The sequence below is a fragment of the Spea bombifrons genome, chromosome 13 (assembly GCF_027358695.1).
Source record: "Spea bombifrons isolate aSpeBom1 chromosome 13, aSpeBom1.2.pri, whole genome shotgun sequence".
NCBI lineage: Eukaryota > Metazoa > Chordata > Amphibia > Anura > Pelobatidae > Spea > Spea bombifrons.
The window spans coordinates 20643789-20666812 of record NC_071099.1 but is presented as its reverse complement, the minus strand read 5'-3'; the positions used below and the strand labels follow the sequence as shown (position 1 = coordinate 20666812).

The following is a 23024-nucleotide window of genomic DNA, read 5'->3' as shown; positions in this document are numbered from 1 at the left end:
TACACGCGTTACACCTCTCTATCATATATTCTGTAATACACGCGTTACACCTCTATCATATATTCTGTAATACACGCGTTACACCTCTATCATATATTCTGTAATACGCGCGTTACACCTCTCTATCATATATTCTGTAATACACGCGTTACACCTCTCTATCATATATTCTGTAATACACGCGTTACACCTCTCTATCATATATTCTGTAATACACGCGTTACACCTCTCTATCATATATTCTGTAATACACGCGTTACACCTCTCTATCATATATTCTGTAATACACGCGTTACACCTCTCTATCATATATTCTGTAATACACGCGTTACACCTCTCTATCATATATTCTGTAATACACGCGTTACACCTCTCTATCATATATTCTGTAATACACGCGTTACACCTCTATCATATATTCTGTAATACACGCGTTACACCTCTCTATCATATATTCTGTAATACACGCGTTACACCTCTCTATCATATATTCTGTAATACACGCGTTACACCTCTCTATCATATATTCTGTAATACACGCGTTACACCTCTCTATCATATATTCTGTAATACACGCGTTACGCCTCTCTATCATATATTCTGTAATACACGCGTTACGCCTCTCTATCATATATTCTGTAATACACGCGTTACACCTCTCTATCATATATTCTGTAATACACGCGTTACACCTCTCTATCATATATTCTGTAATACACGCGTTACACCTCTCTATCATATATTCTGTAATACACGCGTTACGCCTCTCTATCATATATTCTGTAATACACGCGTTACACCTCTCTATCATATATTCTGTAATACACGCGTTACACCTCTCTATCATATATTCTGTAATACACGCGTTACGCCTCTCTATCATATATTCTGTAATACACGCGTTACGCCTCTCTATCATATATTCTGTAATACACGCGTTACGCCTCTCTATCATATATTCTGTAATACACGCGCGTTACACCTCTCTATCATATATTCTGTAATACACGCGTTACACCTCTCTATCATATATTCTGTAATACACGCGTTACACCTCTCTATCATATATTCTGTAATACACGCGTTACGCCTCTCTATCATATATTCTGTAATACACGTGTTACACCTCTCTATCATATATTCTGTAATACACGCGTTACACCTCTCTATAATATATTCTGTAATACACGCGTTATACCTCTCTATCATATATTCTGTAATACACGCGTTACACCTCTCTATCATATATTCTGTAATACACGCGTTACACCTCTCTATCATATATTCTGTAATACACGCGTTACGCCTCTCTATCATATATTCTGTAATACACGCGTTACGCCTCTCTATCATATATTCTGTAATACGCGCGTTACGCCTCTCTATCATATATTCTGTAATACGCGCGTTACACCTCTCTATCATATATTCTGTAATACACGCGTTACACCTCTCTATCATATATTCTGTAATACACGCGTTACGTCTCTCTATCATATATTCTGTAATACACGCGTTACACCTCTCTATCATATATTCTGTAATACACGCGTTACACCTCTCTATCATATATTCTGTAATACACGCGTTACACCTCTCTATCATATATTCTGTAATACACGCGTTATACCTCTCTATCATATATTCTGTAATACACGCGTTACACCTCTCTATCATATATTCTGTAATACACGCGTTACACCTCTCTATCATATATTCTGTAATACACGCGTTACACCTCTCTATCATATATTCTGTAATACACGCGTTACACCTCTCTATCATATATTCTGTAATACACGCGTTACACCTCTCTATCATATATTCTGTAATACACGCGTTACACCTCTCTATCATATATTCTGTAATACACGCGTTACGCCTCTCTATCATATATTCTGTAATACGCGCGTTACGCCTCTCTATCATATATTCTGTAATACGCGCGTTACACCTCTCTATCATATATTCTGTAATACACGCGTTACACCTCTCTATCATATATTCTGTAATACACGCGTTACGCCTCTCTATCATATATTCTGTAATACACGCGTTACACCTCTCTATCATATATTCTGTAATACACGCGTTACGCCTCTATCATATATTCTGTAATACACGCGTTACACCTCTCTATCATATATTCTGTAATACACGCGTTACACCTCTATCATATATTCTGTAATACGCGCGTTACACCTCTCTATCATATATTCTGTAATACACGCGTTACGCCTCTCTATCATATATTCTGTAATACACGCGTTACACCTCTCTATCATATATTCTGTAATACACGCGTTACACCTCTCTATCATATATTCTGTAATACACGCGTTACACCTCTCTATCATATATTCTGTAATACACGCGTTACACCTCTCTATCATATATTCTGTAATACACGCGTTACATCTCTCTATCATATATTCTGTAATACACGCGTTACACCTCTCTATCATATATTCTGTAATACACGCGTTACACCTCTCTATCATATATTCTGTAATACACGCGTTACACCTCTCTATCATATATTCTGTAATACACGCGTTACACCTCTCTATCATATATTCTGTAATACACGCGTTACACCTCTATCATATATTCTGTAATACACGCGTTACACCTCTCTATCATATATTCTGTAATACACGCGTTACACCTCTCTATCATATATTCTGTAATACACGCGTTATACCTCTCTATCGTATATTCTGTAATACACGCGTTACACCTCTCTATCATATATTCTGTAATACACGCGTTACACCTCTCTATCATATATTCTGTAATACACGCGTTACACCTCTCTATCATATATTCTGTAATACACGCGTTACACCTCTCTATCATATATTCTGTAATACACGCGTTACACCTCTCTATCATATATTCTGTAATACACGCGTTATACCTCTCTATCATATATTCTGTAATACACGCGTTACACCTCTCTATCATATATTCTGTAATACACGCGTTACACCTCTCTATCATATATTCTGTAATACACGCGTTACACCTCTCTATCATATATTCTGTAATACACGCGTTACACCTCTCTATCATATATTCTGTAATACACGCGTTACGCCTCTCTATCATATATTCTGTAATACACGCGTTACGCCTCTCTATCATATATTCTGTAATACACGCGTTACACCTCTCTATCATATATTCTGTAATACACGCGTTACACCTCTCTATCATATATTCTGTAATACACGCGTTACGCCTCTCTATCATATATTCTGTAATACACGCGTTACGCCTCTCTATCATATATTCTGTAATACACGCGTTACACCTCTCTATCATATATTCTGTAATACACGCGTTACACCTCTCTATCATATATTCTGTAATACACGCGTTACACCTCTCTATCATATATTCTGTAATACACGCGTTACACCTCTCTATCATATATTCTGTAATACACGCGTTACACCTCTATCATATATTCTGTAATACACGCGTTACACCTCTCTATCATATATTCTGTAATACACGCGTTACACCTCTATCATATATTCTGTAATACACGCGTTACACCTCTCTATCATATATTCTGTAATACACGCGTTACACCTCTCTATCATATATTCTGTAATACACGCGTTACACCTCTCTATCATATATTCTGTAATACACACGTTACACCTCTATCATATATTCTGTAATACACGCGTTATACCTCTCTATCATATATTCTGTAATACACGCGTTACACCTCTCTATCATATATTCTGTAATACACGCGTTACACCTATCATATATTCTGTAATTCACACTCACATTAATTTTATTCTCTCTTTCTTTAGGGCTCTACAAAGGAAATTGTTTCCGAATTAATCATTTTCCAGAAGATAATGACTATGACCATGACAGCTCCGAATATCTCTTACGTAAGTGGAATGCGGGTATGGGGGGTTATTACCCAGAATCCCCAGCTACAGCAGGGGCTCTGTATGGCGGATGATAACCGGCAACGAAACCTGGCAGAGCCTGCCGACAGCCCGGCCCGAGGACTGCTCGGTTTAATCACACGAAAGTGCTCGCCAATACTTGCTGGGGCGGAGAAGGAACTCACTTTAATTCCAAGCCAACTGGTAACTACTATCCTGCAAGTTACATGAGGTCCCCTTATAGAGAAGCCTGTTTGAGCTCAGACTTTCCAAGCGGAGGGTTAATTGGCCTCAGCGCCAGGCAGCCTTGGGCCCTCCGTAGCCCTTGCATGTGATGGATTGAAGTTGATAATCAGTGATACGTGAGCATTGTTAGCCTCAAGTGACTTCAAGGCTGAACAGAACCGGGTACAGATGTCAATCACTCCCATATCCTGTGGAGATCCGCCAATAGTTGTCATGACGCGTTCCGCTCCGTGCCATAAGACATGCCAACAAAATGCCGCATTACCTGGATTCCATGTTGTAAAACACTTTGTTCCTTTAAGTAATTATCATGATAGGAGGCATTAACAACCCTGATACTGAGAAAGTAGTCAGAACATGGCACAGGCTGCAGATTTCCCAAAAAGTTTAAATGTTCGTTAAAATATTCTCAAAGTTCGTAAAATTCATGGTCTGTACGTTTTAGTGTTTATCGGTTGGTGAATAGATTCTGAACTAAAAACAAAATAATCCTCCCTCTTACACAGACTTCACGCCCAGCCGTAAATTAAAGGGCATCAGCACATTTGGTATTGCTTTTTAATAGCAACCCCTCTGTTTTTCCCCGATATCTTGCTGCCCCTGTCACAGGGTATAAATCACCCCCAGGCCTGATATATCTGTGATGATAGCGTTACGGAGGGACCTGCGCGGCCGGAAACAATCTCCAGCGCTAGAGGCTCATGTGCCGTCCACTAAAACAACGCGGGGAGAGAACAATTCTGAATTCTGATACAGTCCCTACTGAAGGGTCATGGGAAATGGAGGGTGATTTGCATATAATACCCTGCCTGGAAAATATAAAATCTGAAAAACTATCACTGTTATTCAGCGCTGGAGTAAACCGATGTAACAGCACAAGAACATTTCTATTTGTCGTCAGATTATTATGAGGAGTCTGAGACGGGGCCCTTCTTGGAAACGGCGGCTCCAGGTTCAGAGCTGCTGACGCCTGTGACCTTGTCTCGTTTCAGGGATCGTTCGGGCTTCCAGCGTGTTCCCCATCCTGAGCACCGTCCTGCTGTTACTGGGAGGGCTGTGTGTGGGCGCCGGGCGCATCTACAGTAAGCGGAATAACATCATCCTCAGCGCCGGCATACTGTTCGTGGCAGCCGGTAAGTGCATTGGGGGATTTCCTAATTCCACACACAAGTGTATCAGCACCAAAAATACCTGCCCCCCTAAAAACACCCCCTAGTTCCGCCACCTTCACCCCTCTTGTTATTAAATTGGTTCACCGCGTCGGGTCCGTTCGGGTGCAGCCGAAGTCTGGGAGTTGCTGGTTAAGTAAAAACCCTGCAGGTTCCCAGCTCGCTCTCGGTAGCAGCATAAATGCATTTTATTCTTCTTGCTATAAATATTTAGGACTGTGGGAGTGGCTTAAATATTTAACCACGCCCACACTCCATAGATCCAAGAAACACGATCCTATTGAGAAGTCCTGTTCAGAGCAGCTGAACTGGGTCAGCCAATAGGCAAATGAATCTCCTGGAGGTCCCATATTGGCTGCGCATGTTCTGGTTTGGAGGGCCGGTATCCGGGTATCACAGACTCTTCCAGTTCTTTGCCGGTAATGAGTTTATTCTACTTTCAGGGCTCAGCAATATCATTGGGATCATCGTGTACATCTCCAGCAATGCCGGCGACCCCAGCGACAAGAAGGACGAGGATAAGAAAAATCAGTACAACTACGGCTGGTCCTTTTATTTCGGGGCGTTATCCTTCATCGTGGCAGAAACTATAGGGGTCCTGGCCGTGAATATTTACATCGAAAGGAACAAATTACTGAGGTTTAAATCCAGAAGGGAGTTTATTAAAGCCTCCTCGTCGTCCCCCTACGCCAGGATGCCGAGTTACCGGTATCGGAGGAGAAGATCCAGATCCAGCTCGCACTCGACAGAACCTTCCCCATCCCGGGAAGTGTCACCCGCCAGGATCCGCGCCATCCCCATGGGCGAGATCTCCATGTACACGCTTTCTAGGGAACCCCTGAAAATCACGACAGCCGCCAGTTTCAATCCCGAGCACGAGGCCAGTTTCCTGCAGGTTCACAACTGCTTCCAGAAAGAGCTGAAGGAAGGACTTCACCTCAGCGCGGTCAATCGGAGGACAACCCCGGTGTAACCGGCTGTACGGAGAGGACGGTGACTTTCATTGGTGGTTATTATCCCTTAAGTGCCCCAATAGTCACCAAGTGTACACAAGGGCAGGACCCGGCCAGTATTAGTAGGGTCTACAGAGCAACGGTGACAATGTAAGAGTATGTACGGAGCAGAGAAGGATCCGGCACTGGTGGAAGGGATACAACCCACCCCGATACCCGAAGTCTGTGTCCGACTGTTCCGTATTTTGATTATAAATACGTGCCGTGTGTCAACAATCACCCAAACGTGCTGCCAAATAAGCCATGTGGATTTTGTGAAGCCAAATTCCTTTTTTTACCCTTAGGACCATCCTGCCCCCAGTATGAAGGGTTTCTGTGCCTGGCCCCACTGGGGGTTAGGAGACATTTGGAGACAGTGACCTGGAAATGAATTTCCAACTCAGGACAGCCTATCCCAGGCATTATTAAACAAGCCTAGAGTTTGACACTGTACCACCTCTCCCAAAAGGCCATTCTGTGCATCCAATACCCCCTCCCTGATGGATGGGAACTTATTAAATGTGAATCAGAAGGGCTACTTCTTATAAGGAACCACCACTTAGCAATAAATGAGAAACCACATAGGGCAGACATAACTCCCAACATTCCCGTGATTAGCGATGAGATTGATTCTCGTGGGGGCGCAGGCAGTAGGGACCCTGTGAACACGGCATGACATGTGATATTACATACATGATCTGCTAGGATTATTCTGTAACAGAACATCAGGGCATATTTTGCAGATATAGTGTTTGACGGAAAAGTTTTTTTATTTTTTTTTTGTTTTTAATTGAAATATAAACAACTCTTGTTGGGTAGAATTTCCCGGTAACTACCCCATCACCCCGGGTTTCTCAGGATAACCGACCGCTCCAAAGTATTTCTTCCGGCTCCGTGTGGGCAGGACCGGTAGACGTACACTCTGCGGGTTCGTGTAGCGGTGCGGGGAAGCTGGTGTAAAATGCACTGTGGGGGGGGGCTGACCTCGGCTGCTCACTGTTTCTATTCATTTAATGCGATTTGTGTTAAGATGTTGATGTGTCGTGAGCAGAGAACCTCTCCGCTTCCATGCAGGATATAACATGCAGCCAGAGGCGGACTTTCTTTTATTTCATGGAGTAAATAGGGGTAGTTGGGTGCCTAATGTATTGCTTACACACTGTATTTGCCCAATTACCCCATCGTATGATCAATGCTATTTGCTGATCTGACTGTTCAAAGCAAATTCTGTGACTGTTACTCCTCAGAGTGGCAAAATCAGACAACCGCTTACGGTAGGCACTGGGGGCCCCAGAAGAAGATTACAGGGGCCAAAATCTGTGCTCATCCCCGGACCCCGAGATTGCCCCTTAAATAACACTGTGATTTCTACAATCCTTTCCGCTTCCACGGCCAGACCATTCCTCTGGTTTAATGCTTATTGCAATGACGTGAATTGACACATCTGGGGGCCGGTCATGGGACTAGAATGTTGAAAGTCTAACGATAAAGAAAAGAGAAACATTGACTTCCCAGAAGTATAAAATAACGAGGTTTTAATCCAGGGCAGCTATTGGTAAAAATATCACATGAAAATCGATTTATATATACGCAAAAGGAACGCACATTATGTCCCCAATGCAGCTTTTTACTCTGTTGGAGAAAATGTGGTGAAAGCGTCTTGGGCCTGGCTCTCCCAGCTGCGCGTAGCGTTTGTATACACCGCAGTATCCGCATCTGTGTTTATATCCTCTTTATTTGTACTCACAGAATGGTTTTTAAATATTTACAGTCAAGAGAATCTCGACTCGTTTGTCTCTGACGCCGTGATGGCGGAGCGTGGGAATGAGCGTGAATGAGAGAGACAGAAAGCGGCAGCCAATGGGAGGCGGAATCTGATCTCTGCGTACCTCCCATTGGCTGCTTTACGTTTTCATTCAGATACACACGGTTCCAGCTGTGATAAAGGCCTGCCTGGGGCTCCTGGGAACCGTTAGCAGTGTAACACACCTAGCTGGGGTAAATCTGTGTGGGGCTATTAAAGTTACGGTCTATGGCCAGACTCTCATCTAATGGACAGTCCACGTTCGTAGCCAATTCCCATATGGAGCAAGCATCAGCAGGACAGCCACATGAAATGGTTCTGCGCATGGCTGGCCTCTGTGCGGCTCCTCCAGACATAAACTGCCTCCCAGGAGACCGTGGCCAAGGTTTTCAAAAACACAGCCCCATTCAGCAGAGGGAGGCCGGAACACCACGGTCACCCAGTGGGGCCACACATTACCCAACCTAATCACCCCCGATACACCCCCTGCCTCCGTCGGTCTATGTCGTCCAAACTCATTGCGACCAATTTGCAGGGGCAGGAAATACGTGGGCAGGCGGGGTAACAACGTGTGAGCCGAGACAGGGAAGCGGGCAGATCCAGGAGGGATATAACTTAAATCTTCAGGGCCAAGATAAGGCTTAAATTAGCCCTGGGTATCCCTCTATTGGCCCAGGGAGGCCAAGGTATTTCTGGTACCATGTGACCACATGCATTAGCACACCAGACTGATGCCCCACGACCCCCATGGCCCTGATTGCTGACCTGGGGCAGATAAAGGAAAGATTGAAACCCAATTGGGGCATTTGTCAATCTGGGCCGAGGTTGGGAGCTCAGGCGCTGGCACAGAGTTTGTGTGGCCCAAGCGGAGCTCGCCCGGATGTTGGCACAATGTCTTCTCTCTGGACGAGGAACAAGCCCTTCTTCCAGTAAAATCTCTTTCCTATTGCAAGCGATACATTTCTCTGAATTCCACTTGGTCTACCACCATTCAGTGAATCGACCCCTATCCTCCATTCATATAAGTTTAACTTCCATTTACGGGCCGGTTGTATAAATCCTCGCTGTATCTCTGTACCTCTCTCGTGGGTGCTTTTGAAACCTCAAGCGTCGCTGAAGTTTGGGAGAAACAGAAGTCACCAGAAATGTATATTTATAGACGCGCCTGATTTCATTTCGTGCCTAAAAAGAGTGGCTGCTCATCCATTCGCGAAGGAATAATTTAGACTAGAAGGCAACGCGTTCTCTGTGCATAACCCCAAATGAGGGCCACGCGTCTAAAATCAAACATAACGCGTCCTTGGCCCTCGATTAAGCCAGACGATGACCAGCTAGGGCCAGCTTGGAGCGTCGTGTCCAAGAGGGTTTCATTTTGGCTCCAGGAAATTGCCGGTATCGGCGGAGCCGCTCCGCGTCCCATCAAAACCCAGACAGAGAGCTGGAAAAAAGCCGCCTTTCCGAGCGAAACAGACGTTGCCCCGGGAGGGGGTTGGCAGACCCGGCGAGGGTGGTTCAGGGAGCGATCTTAAAATGAAAGGCTGAGGATTCCCGTCTGGGGTTCACTGGCGCTCGCGGAAAACAAGGCTTCAAACGCAAATCATTTAACAAAAAAAAAAAAAACACCTAACAGGATTCTGGAGGCCAACGCTGTGTCCAAACCCCAAACCGCTGTGATAACTAGTGTCCCCTCCGTGTACCCCCGCTACGGCATGCACAATAAAGCCTTATTTATCGATTCTCAGCCAAAAAGGGTTTATCAGGCGGCTCCCACGGCCGTCAGGTCCACCCTTTCTTGGTGTAAATTGTCCCGAAACGTGCCCAAGGAGCAAGTCATTGTAACCTGGGACTTCCATGAGCTTTTTGTGGCCCACGGCCAACCGTCTGTGGCACGGCGGAGGCTCAGACCTCTTCTGACGGAGATAAAAGGTTAGGATCTGCGGATAATTTGCTTCCTCCAGACCCCAGGTGTTAATGAGAGCGGTTTTAACACATTTTATCCGTATAATCCTCCGTGGCTTCAGTCCGCTCCGGGAAACTTCTGCAAGCAGGTTTTTCTATTTCTGAGACTTTCGCTCTGAATTATCGTGATGGGAGTTCAGCCGAGCAGAACGTCTTCAGCGATGCCCTAGATCTCAGTTCTGGTTTCACACATCACATCCTCATATTAACTCCGGCCACGGAAGACGTAACCCCACGGAGGTGACACGACGTCCCCTCACACCACGGCAGAGGTTACGGCGGGGAACATCGGGCACGGAGAATCTAGAACCTCATCTATCTGCACGAACCCCCTAAAAATGGTTCAGAACTGAGTCAATGCGCTATTGCAAAATAACCGCAGCTTCTGTCTCCTCGAGAGAAGCCGATTATATGGGGACGTCCCATCACAGGCTGCCCGGGGAGGACAAACCATGACCTTATACAAAACGGAAACCACAAAGTTAGTGGATTCAGCTAAAACTACAGACCCTGGGCATCTGCCGGGGGCGCCTGAATCATGGGGGGACGGGCAGTGGCGTGTTCTTCATAGAGGGACCCTCTGCTGCATGACTAGGAGCACATCGCCCGATAGGGACCAAAACCCTGATGCCCTCTTTCCTCCCGTCTCTCTGGAGAATGGTCCGGTGTATCCCGGCCAGAGAGGGACACGGGGCCCGTCCTGCGTAACGGATACGTGGGTGGAATGCCGCCTCTTACTACAGACATGAAGCGATTAACATTCCCCGAGGATGTACATAGAGTGATGGCGTCAAGTGGTAATTATCATGGGGGGGAGGGTGACGATTTATTTTATCTAAATGAACACACAGCTCCTGCTCTAATGGTTCAGAGACATGTCTGACCTGTGGCCCTTAGGCTGGGGGCCATTTCTAGTGATAACCGTAACCCCACAGGGTTCTGTCTCCACAAACCACCCCAATGCCAAGGGGGTTCATTCAGTTTTCAACGACAGACATGAGGGGGATCATTTGATTAAATGTGTGATGGGCGCACTGGGGGCCAACATAAAAGGGCCACGCAATCTGTTACTGGGTCCCTGGCAGTTCTTCCCAGAGAGAAAAATGTGGCATCTGAGCAGCTTCTCCATATAACACCCAACATGAGTCACACGCAGCGTGACCGGGGGCCTCCGGGGACAGCGCTCAAGGAATGTCCGCGCACGGTGAACCTGAATCAACTGCAAGGAGCAGCCATTCCCCTCCGCATTATTATCACGGCGGTACTACATCTAGACGACGCGCTGCCTTATTATCACGGCGGGAATACATCTAGACGCCGCTCCGCGTTATTATTGCGGCGGTAATGCATTCAGACGCCGCTCCGCGTTATTATTGCAACGGTAATACATTCAGACGCCGCTCCGCGTTATTATTGCTGTGGTAACACATTCAGACGCCGCTCCGCGTTACTGCTGTGGTAACACATTCAGACGCCGCTCCGCGTTACTGCTGTGGTAACACATCTAGACGCCGCTCCGCGTTATTATTGCGACGGGAATACATTCAGAAGGAGCTCCGCGTTATTATCGCGACGGTAATACATTCAGACGCCGCTCCGCATTACTGCTGTGGTAATACATCTAGACGCCGCTCCGCGTTATTATTGCGACGGGAATACATTCAGAACGCGCTCCGCATTATTATTACGGAGGTAATACATTCAGACGCCGCTCCGCATTATTATTGCAACGGTAATATATTCAGACGGCGCTCTGCGTTATTGCGGCGGTAATACATTCAGAAGCCGCTCCGCATTATTATTGCGACGGTAATACATTCAGACGCGGCGGGAATTGCGGCGGGAATACATTCAGAAGGCGCTCTGCGTTACTGCTGTGGTAATACATTCAGACGCCGCTCCGCGTTATTATTGCGACGGTAATACATTAAGACGCCGCTCAGCGTTACTGCTGTGGTAATACATTCAGACGCCGCTCCGCGTTACTGCTGTGGTAATACATTCAGACGCCGCTCCGCGTTATTATTGCGGCGGTAATACATTAAGACGCCGCTCAGCGTTACTGCTGTGGTAATACATTCAGACGCCGCTCCGTGTTATTATTGCGACGGCAATACATTCAGACGCCGCTCCGCATTATTATTGCGACGCTAATACATTCAGACGCCGCTCCGCATTATTAGTGCGGCGGGAATACATACAGAAGGCGCTCCACGTTATTATTGCGGCGGGAATACATTCAGAAGGCGCTCCGCGTTATTATTGCGGCGGTAATACATTAAGACGCCGCTCAGCGTTACTGCTGTGGTAATACATTCAGATGCCGCTCCGCATTATTATTATTGCGGCGGTAATACATTCAGACGCCGCTCCGTGTTATTATTGCGACGGGAATACATTCAGAAGGCGCTCTGCGTTATTATTGCGGCGGTAATACATTCAGACGCCGCTCCGCGTTATTATTGTAACGGTAATACATTAAGACGCCGCTCCGCGTTACTGCTGTGGTAATACATTCAGACGCCGCTCCGTGTTATTATCACGGCGGGAATACATTCAGACGCCGCTCCGCATTATTATTGCGACGCTAATACATTCAGACGCCGCTCCGCATTATTAGTGCGGCGGGAATACATACAGAAGGCGCTCCACGTTATTATTGCGGCGGGAATACATTCAGAAGGCGCTCCGCGTTATTATTGCGGCGGTAATACATTAAGACGCCGCTCAGCGTTACTGCTGTGGTAATACATTCAGATGCCGCTCCGCATTATTATTATTGCGGCGGTAATACATTCAGACGCCGCTCCGCGTTATTATTGTAACGGTAATACATTAAGACGCCGCTCCGCGTTACTGCTGTGGTAATACATTCAGACGCCGCTCCGTGTTATTATCACGGCGGGAATACATTCAGACGCCGCTCCGCGTTATTATTGCGACGGGAATACATTCAGACGCCGCTCCGCATTATTATTGCGACGGTAATACATTCAGACTCTGCTCCGCATTATTATTGCGACGGTAATACATTCAGACTCCGCTCCGCATTATTATTGCGACGGTAATACATTCAAACGCCGCTCCGCGTTACTGCTGTGGTAATACATTCAGACGCCGCTCCGTGTTATTATTGCGACGGGAATACATTCAGACTCCGCTCCGCATTATTATTGCGACGGTAATACATTCAGAAGGCGCTCCGCATTATTATTGCGGCGGGAATACATTCAGAAGGCGCTCCGCGTTATTATTGCGGCGGGAATACATTCAGAAGGCGCTCCGCGTTATTATTGCGGCGGGAATACATTCAGAAGGCGCTCCGCGTTATTATTGCGGCGGGAATACATTCAGACGCCGCTCCGCGTTACTGCTGTGGTAATACATTCAGACGCCGCTCCGCATTATTATTGCGACGGTAATACATTCAGACGCCGCAACGCGTTACTGCTGTGGTAATACATTCAGACGCCGCTCCGCGTTATTATTGCGACAGTAATTCATTCAGACGCCGCTCCGCGTTACTGCTGCGGTAATACATTCAGAAGGCGCTCCGCATTATTATTGCGCCGGGAATACATTCAGACGCCGCTCCGTGTTATTATTGCGACAGTAATTCATTCAGACGCCGCTCCGCGTTACTGCTGCGGTAATACATTCAGAAGGCGCTCCGCATTATTATTGCGGCGGTAATACATTCAGACGCCGCTCCGCGTTATTATTGCGACGGTAATACATTCAGACACCGCTCCGCGTTACTGCTGCGGTAATACATTTAGACGCCGCTCCGCATTATTATTGCGACGGTAATACATTCAGACGCCGCTCCGCGTTACTGCTGTGGTAATACATTCAGACGCCGCTCCGCGTTACTGCTGCGGTAATACATTCAGACGCCGCTCCGCGTTACTGCTGCGGTAATACATTCAGAAGGCGCTCCGCATTATTATTGCGCCGGGAATACATTCAGACGCCGCTCCGTGTTATTATTGCGACAGTAATTCATTCAGACGCCGCTCCGCGTTACTGCTGCGGTAATACATTCAGAAGGCGCTCCGCATTATTATTGCGGCGGTAATACATTCAGACGCCGCTCCGCGTTATTATTGCGACGGTAATACATTCAGACACCGCTCCGCGTTACTGCTGCGGTAATACATTTAGACGCCGCTCCGCATTATTATTGCGACGGTAATACATTCAGACGCCGCTCCGCGTTATTAATGCGACGGTAATACATTCAGACGCCGCTCCGCGTTATTATTGCGACGGTAATACATTCAGACGCCGCAACGCATTATTATTGCGACGGTAATACATTCAGACGCCGCAACGCGTTACTGCTGTGGTAATACATTCAGACGCCGCTCCGTGTTATTATTGCGACAGTAATTCATTCAGACGCCGCTCCGCGTTACTGCTGCGGTAATACATTCAGAAGGCGCTCCGCATTATTATTGCGGCGGTAATACATTCAGACGCCGCTCCGCGTTATTATTGCGACGGTAATACATTCAGACACCGCTCCGCGTTACTGCTGCGGTAATACATTTAGACGCCGCTCCGCATTATTATTGCGACGGTAATACATTCAGACGCCGCTCCGCGTTATTAATGCGACGGTAATACATTCAGACGCCGCTCCGCGTTATTATTGCGACGGTAATACATTCAGACGCCGCTCCGCATTACTGCTGTGGTAATACATTCAGACGCCGCTCCGCATTATTATTGCGACGGTAATACATTCAGACGCCGCTCCGCATTATTATTGCGGCGGTAATACATTCAGACGCCGCTCCGCGTTATTATTGCTGTGGTAATACATTCTGACGCCGCTCCGCGTTACTGCTGTGGTAATACATTCAGACGCCGCTCCGCATTATTATTGCGGCGGTAATACATTCAGACGCCGCTCCGCGTTATTATTGCTGTGGTAATACATTCAGACGCCGCTCCGCGTTACTGCTGTGGTAATACATTCAGAAGGCGCTCCGCATTATTAATGCAACGGTAATACATTCAGGCGCCGCTCCACGTTAGTGCAGTGGTAATACATTCAGACGCCGCTCCATGTTATTATTGCGACGGTAATGCATTCAGACGCCGCTCCGCGTTACTGCTGCGGTAATACATTCAGAAGGTGCTCCGCATTATTATTGCGGCGGTAATACATCTAAACGGCGCTCTGCGTCATTAGTGCGGCGGGAATACATTCAGACGCCGCTCCGCGTTACTGCTGTGGTAATACATTCAGACGCCGCTCCGTGTTATTATCACGGCGGGAATACATTCAGACGCCGCTCCGCGTTATTATTGCGACGGGAATACATTCAGACGCCGCTCCGCATTATTATTGCGACGGTAATACATTCAGACTCTGCTCCGCATTATTATTGCGACGGTAATACATTCAGACTCCGCTCCGCATTATTATTGCGACGGTAATACATTCAAACGCCGCTCCGCGTTACTGCTGTGGTAATACATTCAGACGCCGCTCCGTGTTATTATTGCGACGGGAATACATTCAGACTCCGCTCCGCATTATTATTGCGACGGTAATACATTCAGAAGGCGCTCCGCATTATTATTGCGGCGGGAATACATTCAGAAGGCGCTCCGCGTTATTATTGCGGCGGGAATACATTCAGAAGGCGCTCCGCGTTATTATTGCGGCGGGAATACATTCAGAAGGCGCTCCGCGTTATTATTGCGGCGGGAATACATTCAGACGCCGCTCCGCGTTACTGCTGTGGTAATACATTCAGACGCCGCTCCGCATTATTATTGCGACGGTAATACATTCAGACGCCGCAACGCGTTACTGCTGTGGTAATACATTCAGACGCCGCTCCGCGTTATTATTGCGACAGTAATTCATTCAGACGCCGCTCCGCGTTACTGCTGCGGTAATACATTCAGAAGGCGCTCCGCATTATTATTGCGCCGGGAATACATTCAGACGCCGCTCCGTGTTATTATTGCGACAGTAATTCATTCAGACGCCGCTCCGCGTTACTGCTGCGGTAATACATTCAGAAGGCGCTCCGCATTATTATTGCGGCGGTAATACATTCAGACGCCGCTCCGCGTTATTATTGCGACGGTAATACATTCAGACACCGCTCCGCGTTACTGCTGCGGTAATACATTTAGACGCCGCTCCGCATTATTATTGCGACGGTAATACATTCAGACGCCGCTCCGCGTTACTGCTGTGGTAATTCATTCAGACGCCGCTCCGCGTTACTGCTGCGGTAATACATTCAGAAGGCGCTCCGCATTATTATTGCGCCGGGAATACATTCAGACGCCGCTCCGTGTTATTATTGCGACAGTAATTCATTCAGACGCCGCTCCGCGTTACTGCTGCGGTAATACATTCAGAAGGCGCTCCGCATTATTATTGCGGCGGTAATACATTCAGACGCCGCTCCGCGTTATTATTGCGACGGTAATACATTCAGACACCGCTCCGCGTTACTGCTGCGGTAATACATTTAGACGCCGCTCCGCATTATTATTGCGACGGTAATACATTCAGACGCCGCTCCGCGTTATTAATGCGACGGTAATACATTCAGACGCCGCTCCGCGTTATTATTGCGACGGTAATACATTCAGACGCCGCAACGCATTATTATTGCGACGGTAATACATTCAGACGCCGCAACGCGTTACTGCTGTGGTAATACATTCAGAAGGCGCTCCGCGTTATTATTGCGCCGGGAATACATTCAGACGCCGCTCCGTGTTATTATTGCGACAGTAATTCATTCAGACGCCGCTCCGCGTTACTGCTGCGGTAATACATTCAGAAGGCGCTCCGCATTATTATTGCGGCGGTAATACATTCAGACGCCGCTCCGCGTTATTATTGCGACGGTAATACATTCAGACACCGCTCCGCGTTACTGCTGCGGTAATACATTTAGACGCCGCTCCGCATTATTATTGCGACGGTAATACATTCAGACGCCGCTCCGCGTTATTAATGCGACGGTAATACATTCAGACGCCGCTCCGCGTTATTATTGCGACGGTAATACATTCAGACGCCGCTCCGCATTACTGCTGTGGTAATACATTCAGACGCCGCTCCGCATTATTATTGCGACGGTAATACATTCAGACGCCGCTCCGCATTATTATTGCGGCGGTAATACATTCAGACGCCGCTCCGCGTTATTATTGCTGTGGTAATACATTCTGACGCCGCTCCGCGTTACTGCTGTGGTAATACATTCAGACGCCGCTCCGCATTATTATTGCGGCGGTAATACATTCAGACGCCGCTCCGCGTTATTATTGCTGTGGTAATACATTCAGACGCCGCTCCGCGTTACTGCTGTGGTAATACATTCAGAAGGCGCTCCGCATTATTAATGCAACGGTAATACATTCAGGCGCCGCTCCGCGTTAGTGCAGTGGTAATACATTCAGACGCCGCTCCATGTTATTATTGTGACGGTAATACATTCAGACGCCGCTCCGTGTTATTATTGCGACGGTAATACATTCAGACACCGCTCCGCGTTACTGCTGCGGTAATACATTCAGAAGGCGCTCCACGTTATTATTGCGACGATAATACATTCAGACGCCGCTCCGCGTTATTATTGCGACGGTAATACATTCAGACGCCGCTCCGAGTTATTATTGCGACGGTAATACATTCAGACGGCGCTCTGCATTATCACCACGTTGGGAATACATCCAGACGCCGCTCCGCATTATTATTGTGACGGTAATACATTCAGACGCCGCTCCGCGTTATTAGTGCGGCGGGAATACATTCAGACAGCGCTCCGCGTTATTATTGCGACGGGAATACATTCAGACGCCGCTCCGCGTTATTATTGCGACGGGAATACATTCAGCCGCCGCTCCGCGTTACTGCTGTGGTAATACATTCAGACGCCGCTCCGTGTTATTATTGCGACGGGAATACATTCAGAAGACGCTCTACCTTATTATTGCGGCGGGAATACATTCAGAAGGCGCTCCGCGTTATTATTGCGGCGGTAATACATCTAGACGCCGCTCCGCGTTATTATTGCAACGGTAATATATTCAGACGCCGCTCCGCGTTACTGCTGCGGGAATACATTCAGAAGGCGCTCCGCGTTATTATTGTGCCGGGAATACATTCAGACGCCGCTCCGTGTTATTATTGCGACGGTAATACATTCAGACGCCGCTCCGCGTTACTGCTGTGGTAATACATTCAGACGCCGCTCCGTGTTATTATTGCGGCGGTAATACATTCAGACGCCGGTCCGCGTTACTGCTGTGGTAATACATTCAGACGCCGGTCCGTGTTATTATTGCGGCGGTAATACATTCAGACGCCGCTCCGCGTTACTGCTGTGGTAATACATTCAGACACCGCTCCGCATTATTATTGCGACGGTAATACATTCAGACGCCGCTCCGTGTTATTATTGCGACGGTAATACATTCAGACGGCGCTCTGCATTATCATCACGTTGGGAATACATCCAGACGCCGCTCCGCATTATTATTGCGACGGTAATACATTCAGACGCCGCTCCGCATTATTATTGCGACGGTAATACATTCAGACGCCGCTCCGCGTTACTGCTGTGGTAATACATTCAGACGCCGCTCCGCATTATTATTGCGGCGGTAATACATTCAGACGCCGCTCCGCGTTACTGCTGTGGTAATACATTCAGACGCCGCTTCGCATTATTAATGCAACGGTAATACATTCAGGCGCCGCTCCGTGTTAGTGCTGTGGTAATACATTCAGACGCCGCTCCATGTTATTATTGCGACGGTAATGCATTCAGACGCCGCTCCGCGTTACTGCTGCGGTAATACATTCAGAAGGTGCTCCGCATTATTATTGCGGCGGTAATACATTCAGACGCCGCTCCGCGTTATTATTGCAACGGTAATACATTCAGACGCCGCTCCGCGTTATTATCGCGACGGTAATGCATTCAGACGCCGCTCCGCGTTACTGCTGTGGTAATACATTCAGACGCCGATCCACATTATTATTGCGACGGTAATACATTCAGACCGCGCTCCGCGTTATTATTGCGACGGTAATACATTCAGACGCCGCTCCGCGTTATTAGTGCGGCGGGAATACATTCAGAAGGCGCTCTACATTATTATTGCGGCGGGAATACATTCAGACGCCGCTCCGCGTTATTATTGCAGCGGGAATACATTCAGACGCCGCTCCGCGTTACTGCAGTGGTAATACATTCAGACGCTGCTCCGCGTTATTATTGCGACGGTAATACATTCAGACGCCGCTCCGTGTTATTATTGCGACGGGAATACATTCAGACGCCGCTCCGCATTATTATTGCGACGGGAATACAGTCAGAAGGCGCTCCGCATTATTGCGACGGTAATACATTCAGACGCCGCTCCGCATTATTATTGCGACGGTAATACATTCAGACGCCGCTCCGCGTTATTATTGCGGCGGGAATACATTCAGACGCCGCTCCGCGTTACTGCTGTGGTAATACATTCAGAAGGCGCTCCGCAGTATTATTGCGGCGGTAATACATTCAGACGCCGCTCCGCGTTACTGCTGTGGTAATACATTCAGAAGGCGCTCCGCGTTATTGCGACGGTAATACATTCAGACGCCGCTCCGTGTTATTATTGCGACGGTAATACATTCAGACGGCGCTCTGCGTTATTAGTGCGACGGTAATACATTCAGACGCCGCTCCATGTTACTGCTGTGGTAATACATTCAGTCGCCGCTCCGCATTATTATTGCGACGGTAATACATTCAGACACCGCTCCGCGTTATTATTGCGACGGTAATACATTCAGACGCCGCTCCGCGTTACTGCTGTGGTAATACATTCAGACGGCGCTCTGCATTATTATCGCGACGGTAATACATTCAGAAGGTGCTCCGCATTATTATTGCGGCGGTAATACATTCAGAAGGTGCTCCGCGTTATTGCGACGGTAATACATTCAGACGCCGCTCCGCGTTACTGCTGTGGTAATACATTCAGACGCCGCTCCGCATTATTATTGCAACGGTAATACATTCAGGCGCCGCTCCGCGTTACTGCTGTGGTAATACATTCAGACGCCGTTCCGCATTATTATTGCAACGGTAATACATTCAGGCGCCGCTCGGCGTTACTGCTGTGGTAATACATTCAGACGCCGCTCCGCGTTATTATTGCGACGGTAATGCATTCAGACGCCGCTCCGCGTTACTGCTGCGGTAATACATTCAGAAGGTGCTCCGCATTATTATTGCGGCAGTAATACATTCAGACGCCGCTCCGCATTATTATTGCCAAGGTAATACATTCAGACGCCACTCCGCGTTATTATTGCGACGGTAATACATTCAGACGCCGCTCCGCGTTATTATTGCGACGGTAATACATTCAGACGGCGCTCTGCATTATCACGTTGAGAATACATCCAGACGCCGCTCCGCATTATTATTGCGACGGTAATACATTCAGACGCCGCTCCGCGTTATTATTGCAACGGTAATACATTCAGACGCCGCTCCGCGTTACTGCTGCGGTAATACATTCAGACGCCGCTCCGCATTATTATTGCGGCTGTAATACATCTAGACGGCGCTCTGCGTTATTATTGCGGCGGGAATACATTCAGAAGGCGCTCCACGTTATTATTGCGACGGTAATACATTCAGACGCCGCTCCGCGTTATTAGTGCGGCGGGAATACATTCAGACGCCGCTCCGCATTACTGCTGTGGTAATACATTCAGTCGCCGCTCCGCATTATTATTGCGACGGTAATACATTCAGACACCGCTCCGCGTTATTATTGCGACGGTAATACATTCAGACGCCGCTCCGCGTTACTGCTGTGGTAATACATTCAGACGGCGCTCTGCATTATCATCACGTTGGGAATACATCCAGACGCCGCTCTGCATTATTATTGCGACGGTAATACATTCAGACGCCGCTCCGCATTATTATTGCGGCGGTAATACATTCAGACGCCGCTCCGCGTCACTGCTGTGGTAATACATTCAGAAGGTGCTCCGCGTTATTGCGACGGTAATACATTCAGACGCCGCTCCGCGTTATTATTGCGACGGTAATACATTCAGACGCCGCTCCGCATTATTATTGCAACGGTAATACATTCAGACGCCGCTCCTCATTATTATTGCAACGGTAATACATTCAGACGCCGCTCCGCGTTATTATTGCGACGGTAATATATTCAGACGCCGCTCCGCGTTACTGCTGTGGTAATGCATTCAGACGCCGCTCCGCATTATTATTGCAACGGTAATACATTCAGACGCCGCTCCGCATTATTATTGCGGCGGTAATACATTCTGACGCCGCTCCGCGTTACTGCTGTGGTAATACATTCAGACGCCGCTCCGCGTTATTATTGTGACGGTAATACATTCAGACGCCGCTCCGCATTATTATTGCGACGGTAATACATTCAGACGCCGCTCCGCGTTACTGCTGTGGTAATACATTCAGACGGCGCTCCGTGTTATTATTGCGACGGTAATACATTCAGACGCCGCTCCGCGTTATTATTGCAACGGTAATACATTCAGACGCCGCTCCGCGTTACTGCTGTGGTAATACATTCAGACGCCGCTCCGCATTATTATTGCAACGGTAATACATTCAGACGGCGCTCTGCATTATCACCACGTTGGGAATACATCCAGACGCCGCTCCGCGTTATTATTGCAACGGTAATACATTCAGGCGCCGCTCCGCGTTACTGCTGTGGTAATACATTGAGACGCCGTTCCGCGTTATTATTGCGACGGTAATACATTCAGACGCCGCTCCATGTTATTATTGCGACGGTAATGCATTCAGACGCCACTCCGCGTTACTGCTGCGTCAATACATTCAGAAGGTGCTCCGCATTATTATTGCGGCGGTAATACATTCAGACGCCACTCCGCATTATTATTGCCAAGGTAATACATTCAGACGCCGCTCCATGTTATTATTGCGGCGGTAATACATTCAGACGCCGCTCCGCGTTATTGCTGTGGTAATACATTCAGACGCCGCTCCGCGTTACTGCTGTGGTAATACATTCAGACGCCGCTCCGCGTTATTGCTGTGGTAATACATTCAGACGGCGCTCCGCGTTATTGCTGTGGTAATACATTCAGACGCCGCTCCGCGTTACTGCTGTGGTAATACATTCAGACGGCGCTCTGCATTATCATCACGTTGGGAATACATCCAGACGCCGCTCTGCATTATTATTGCGACGGTAATACATTCAGACGCCGCTCCGCATTATTATTGCGGCGGTAATACATTCAGACGCCGCTCCGCGTTACTGCTGTGGTAATACATTCAGAAGGTGCTCCGCGTTATTGCGACGGTAATACATTCAGACGCCGCTCCGCATTATTATTGCAACGGTAATACATTCAGACGCCGCTCCTCATTATTATTGCAACGGTAATACATTCAGACGCCGCTCCGCGTTATTATTGCGACGGTAATATATTCAGACGCCGCTCCGCGTTACTGCTGTGGTAATACATTCTGACGCCGCTCCGCGTTACTGCTGTGGTAATACATTCAGACGCCGCTCCGCATTATTATTGCAACGGTAATACATTCAGACGGCGCTCTGCATTACTGCTGTGGTAATACATTCAGACGCCGCTCAGCATTATTATTGCAATGGTAATACATTCAGACGCCGCTCCGCGTTACTGCTGTGGTAATACATTCAGACGCCGCTCCGCATTATTATTGCAACGGTAATACATTCAGACGGCGCTCTGCATTACTGCTGTGGTAATACATTCAGACGCCGCTCCGCATTATTATTGCAACGGTAATACATTCAGTAGGTGCTCCTCATTATTATTGCAACGGTAATACATTCAGACGCCGCTCCGCGTTATTATTGCGGCGGTAAT

General features: G+C 47.6%; 1 protein-coding gene across 1 annotated transcript in view; it reads left to right on the top strand.

The window, feature by feature from the left end:
• CACNG4 (calcium voltage-gated channel auxiliary subunit gamma 4) overlaps positions 1-6570 on the top strand; it is a 35019-nt gene extending 28449 nt beyond the window's left edge. The window contains exons 2-4 of the mRNA XM_053453543.1: positions 3834-3917; positions 5156-5296; positions 5776-6570. Of these exons, the coding sequence (XP_053309518.1) occupies positions 3834-3917; positions 5156-5296; positions 5776-6305 (755 nt within the window). The 3' untranslated portion in view covers positions 6306-6570. The remainder of the gene's footprint in view (positions 1-3833; positions 3918-5155; positions 5297-5775) is intronic.
• The last annotated feature ends 16454 nt before the right edge of the window (positions 6571-23024 follow it).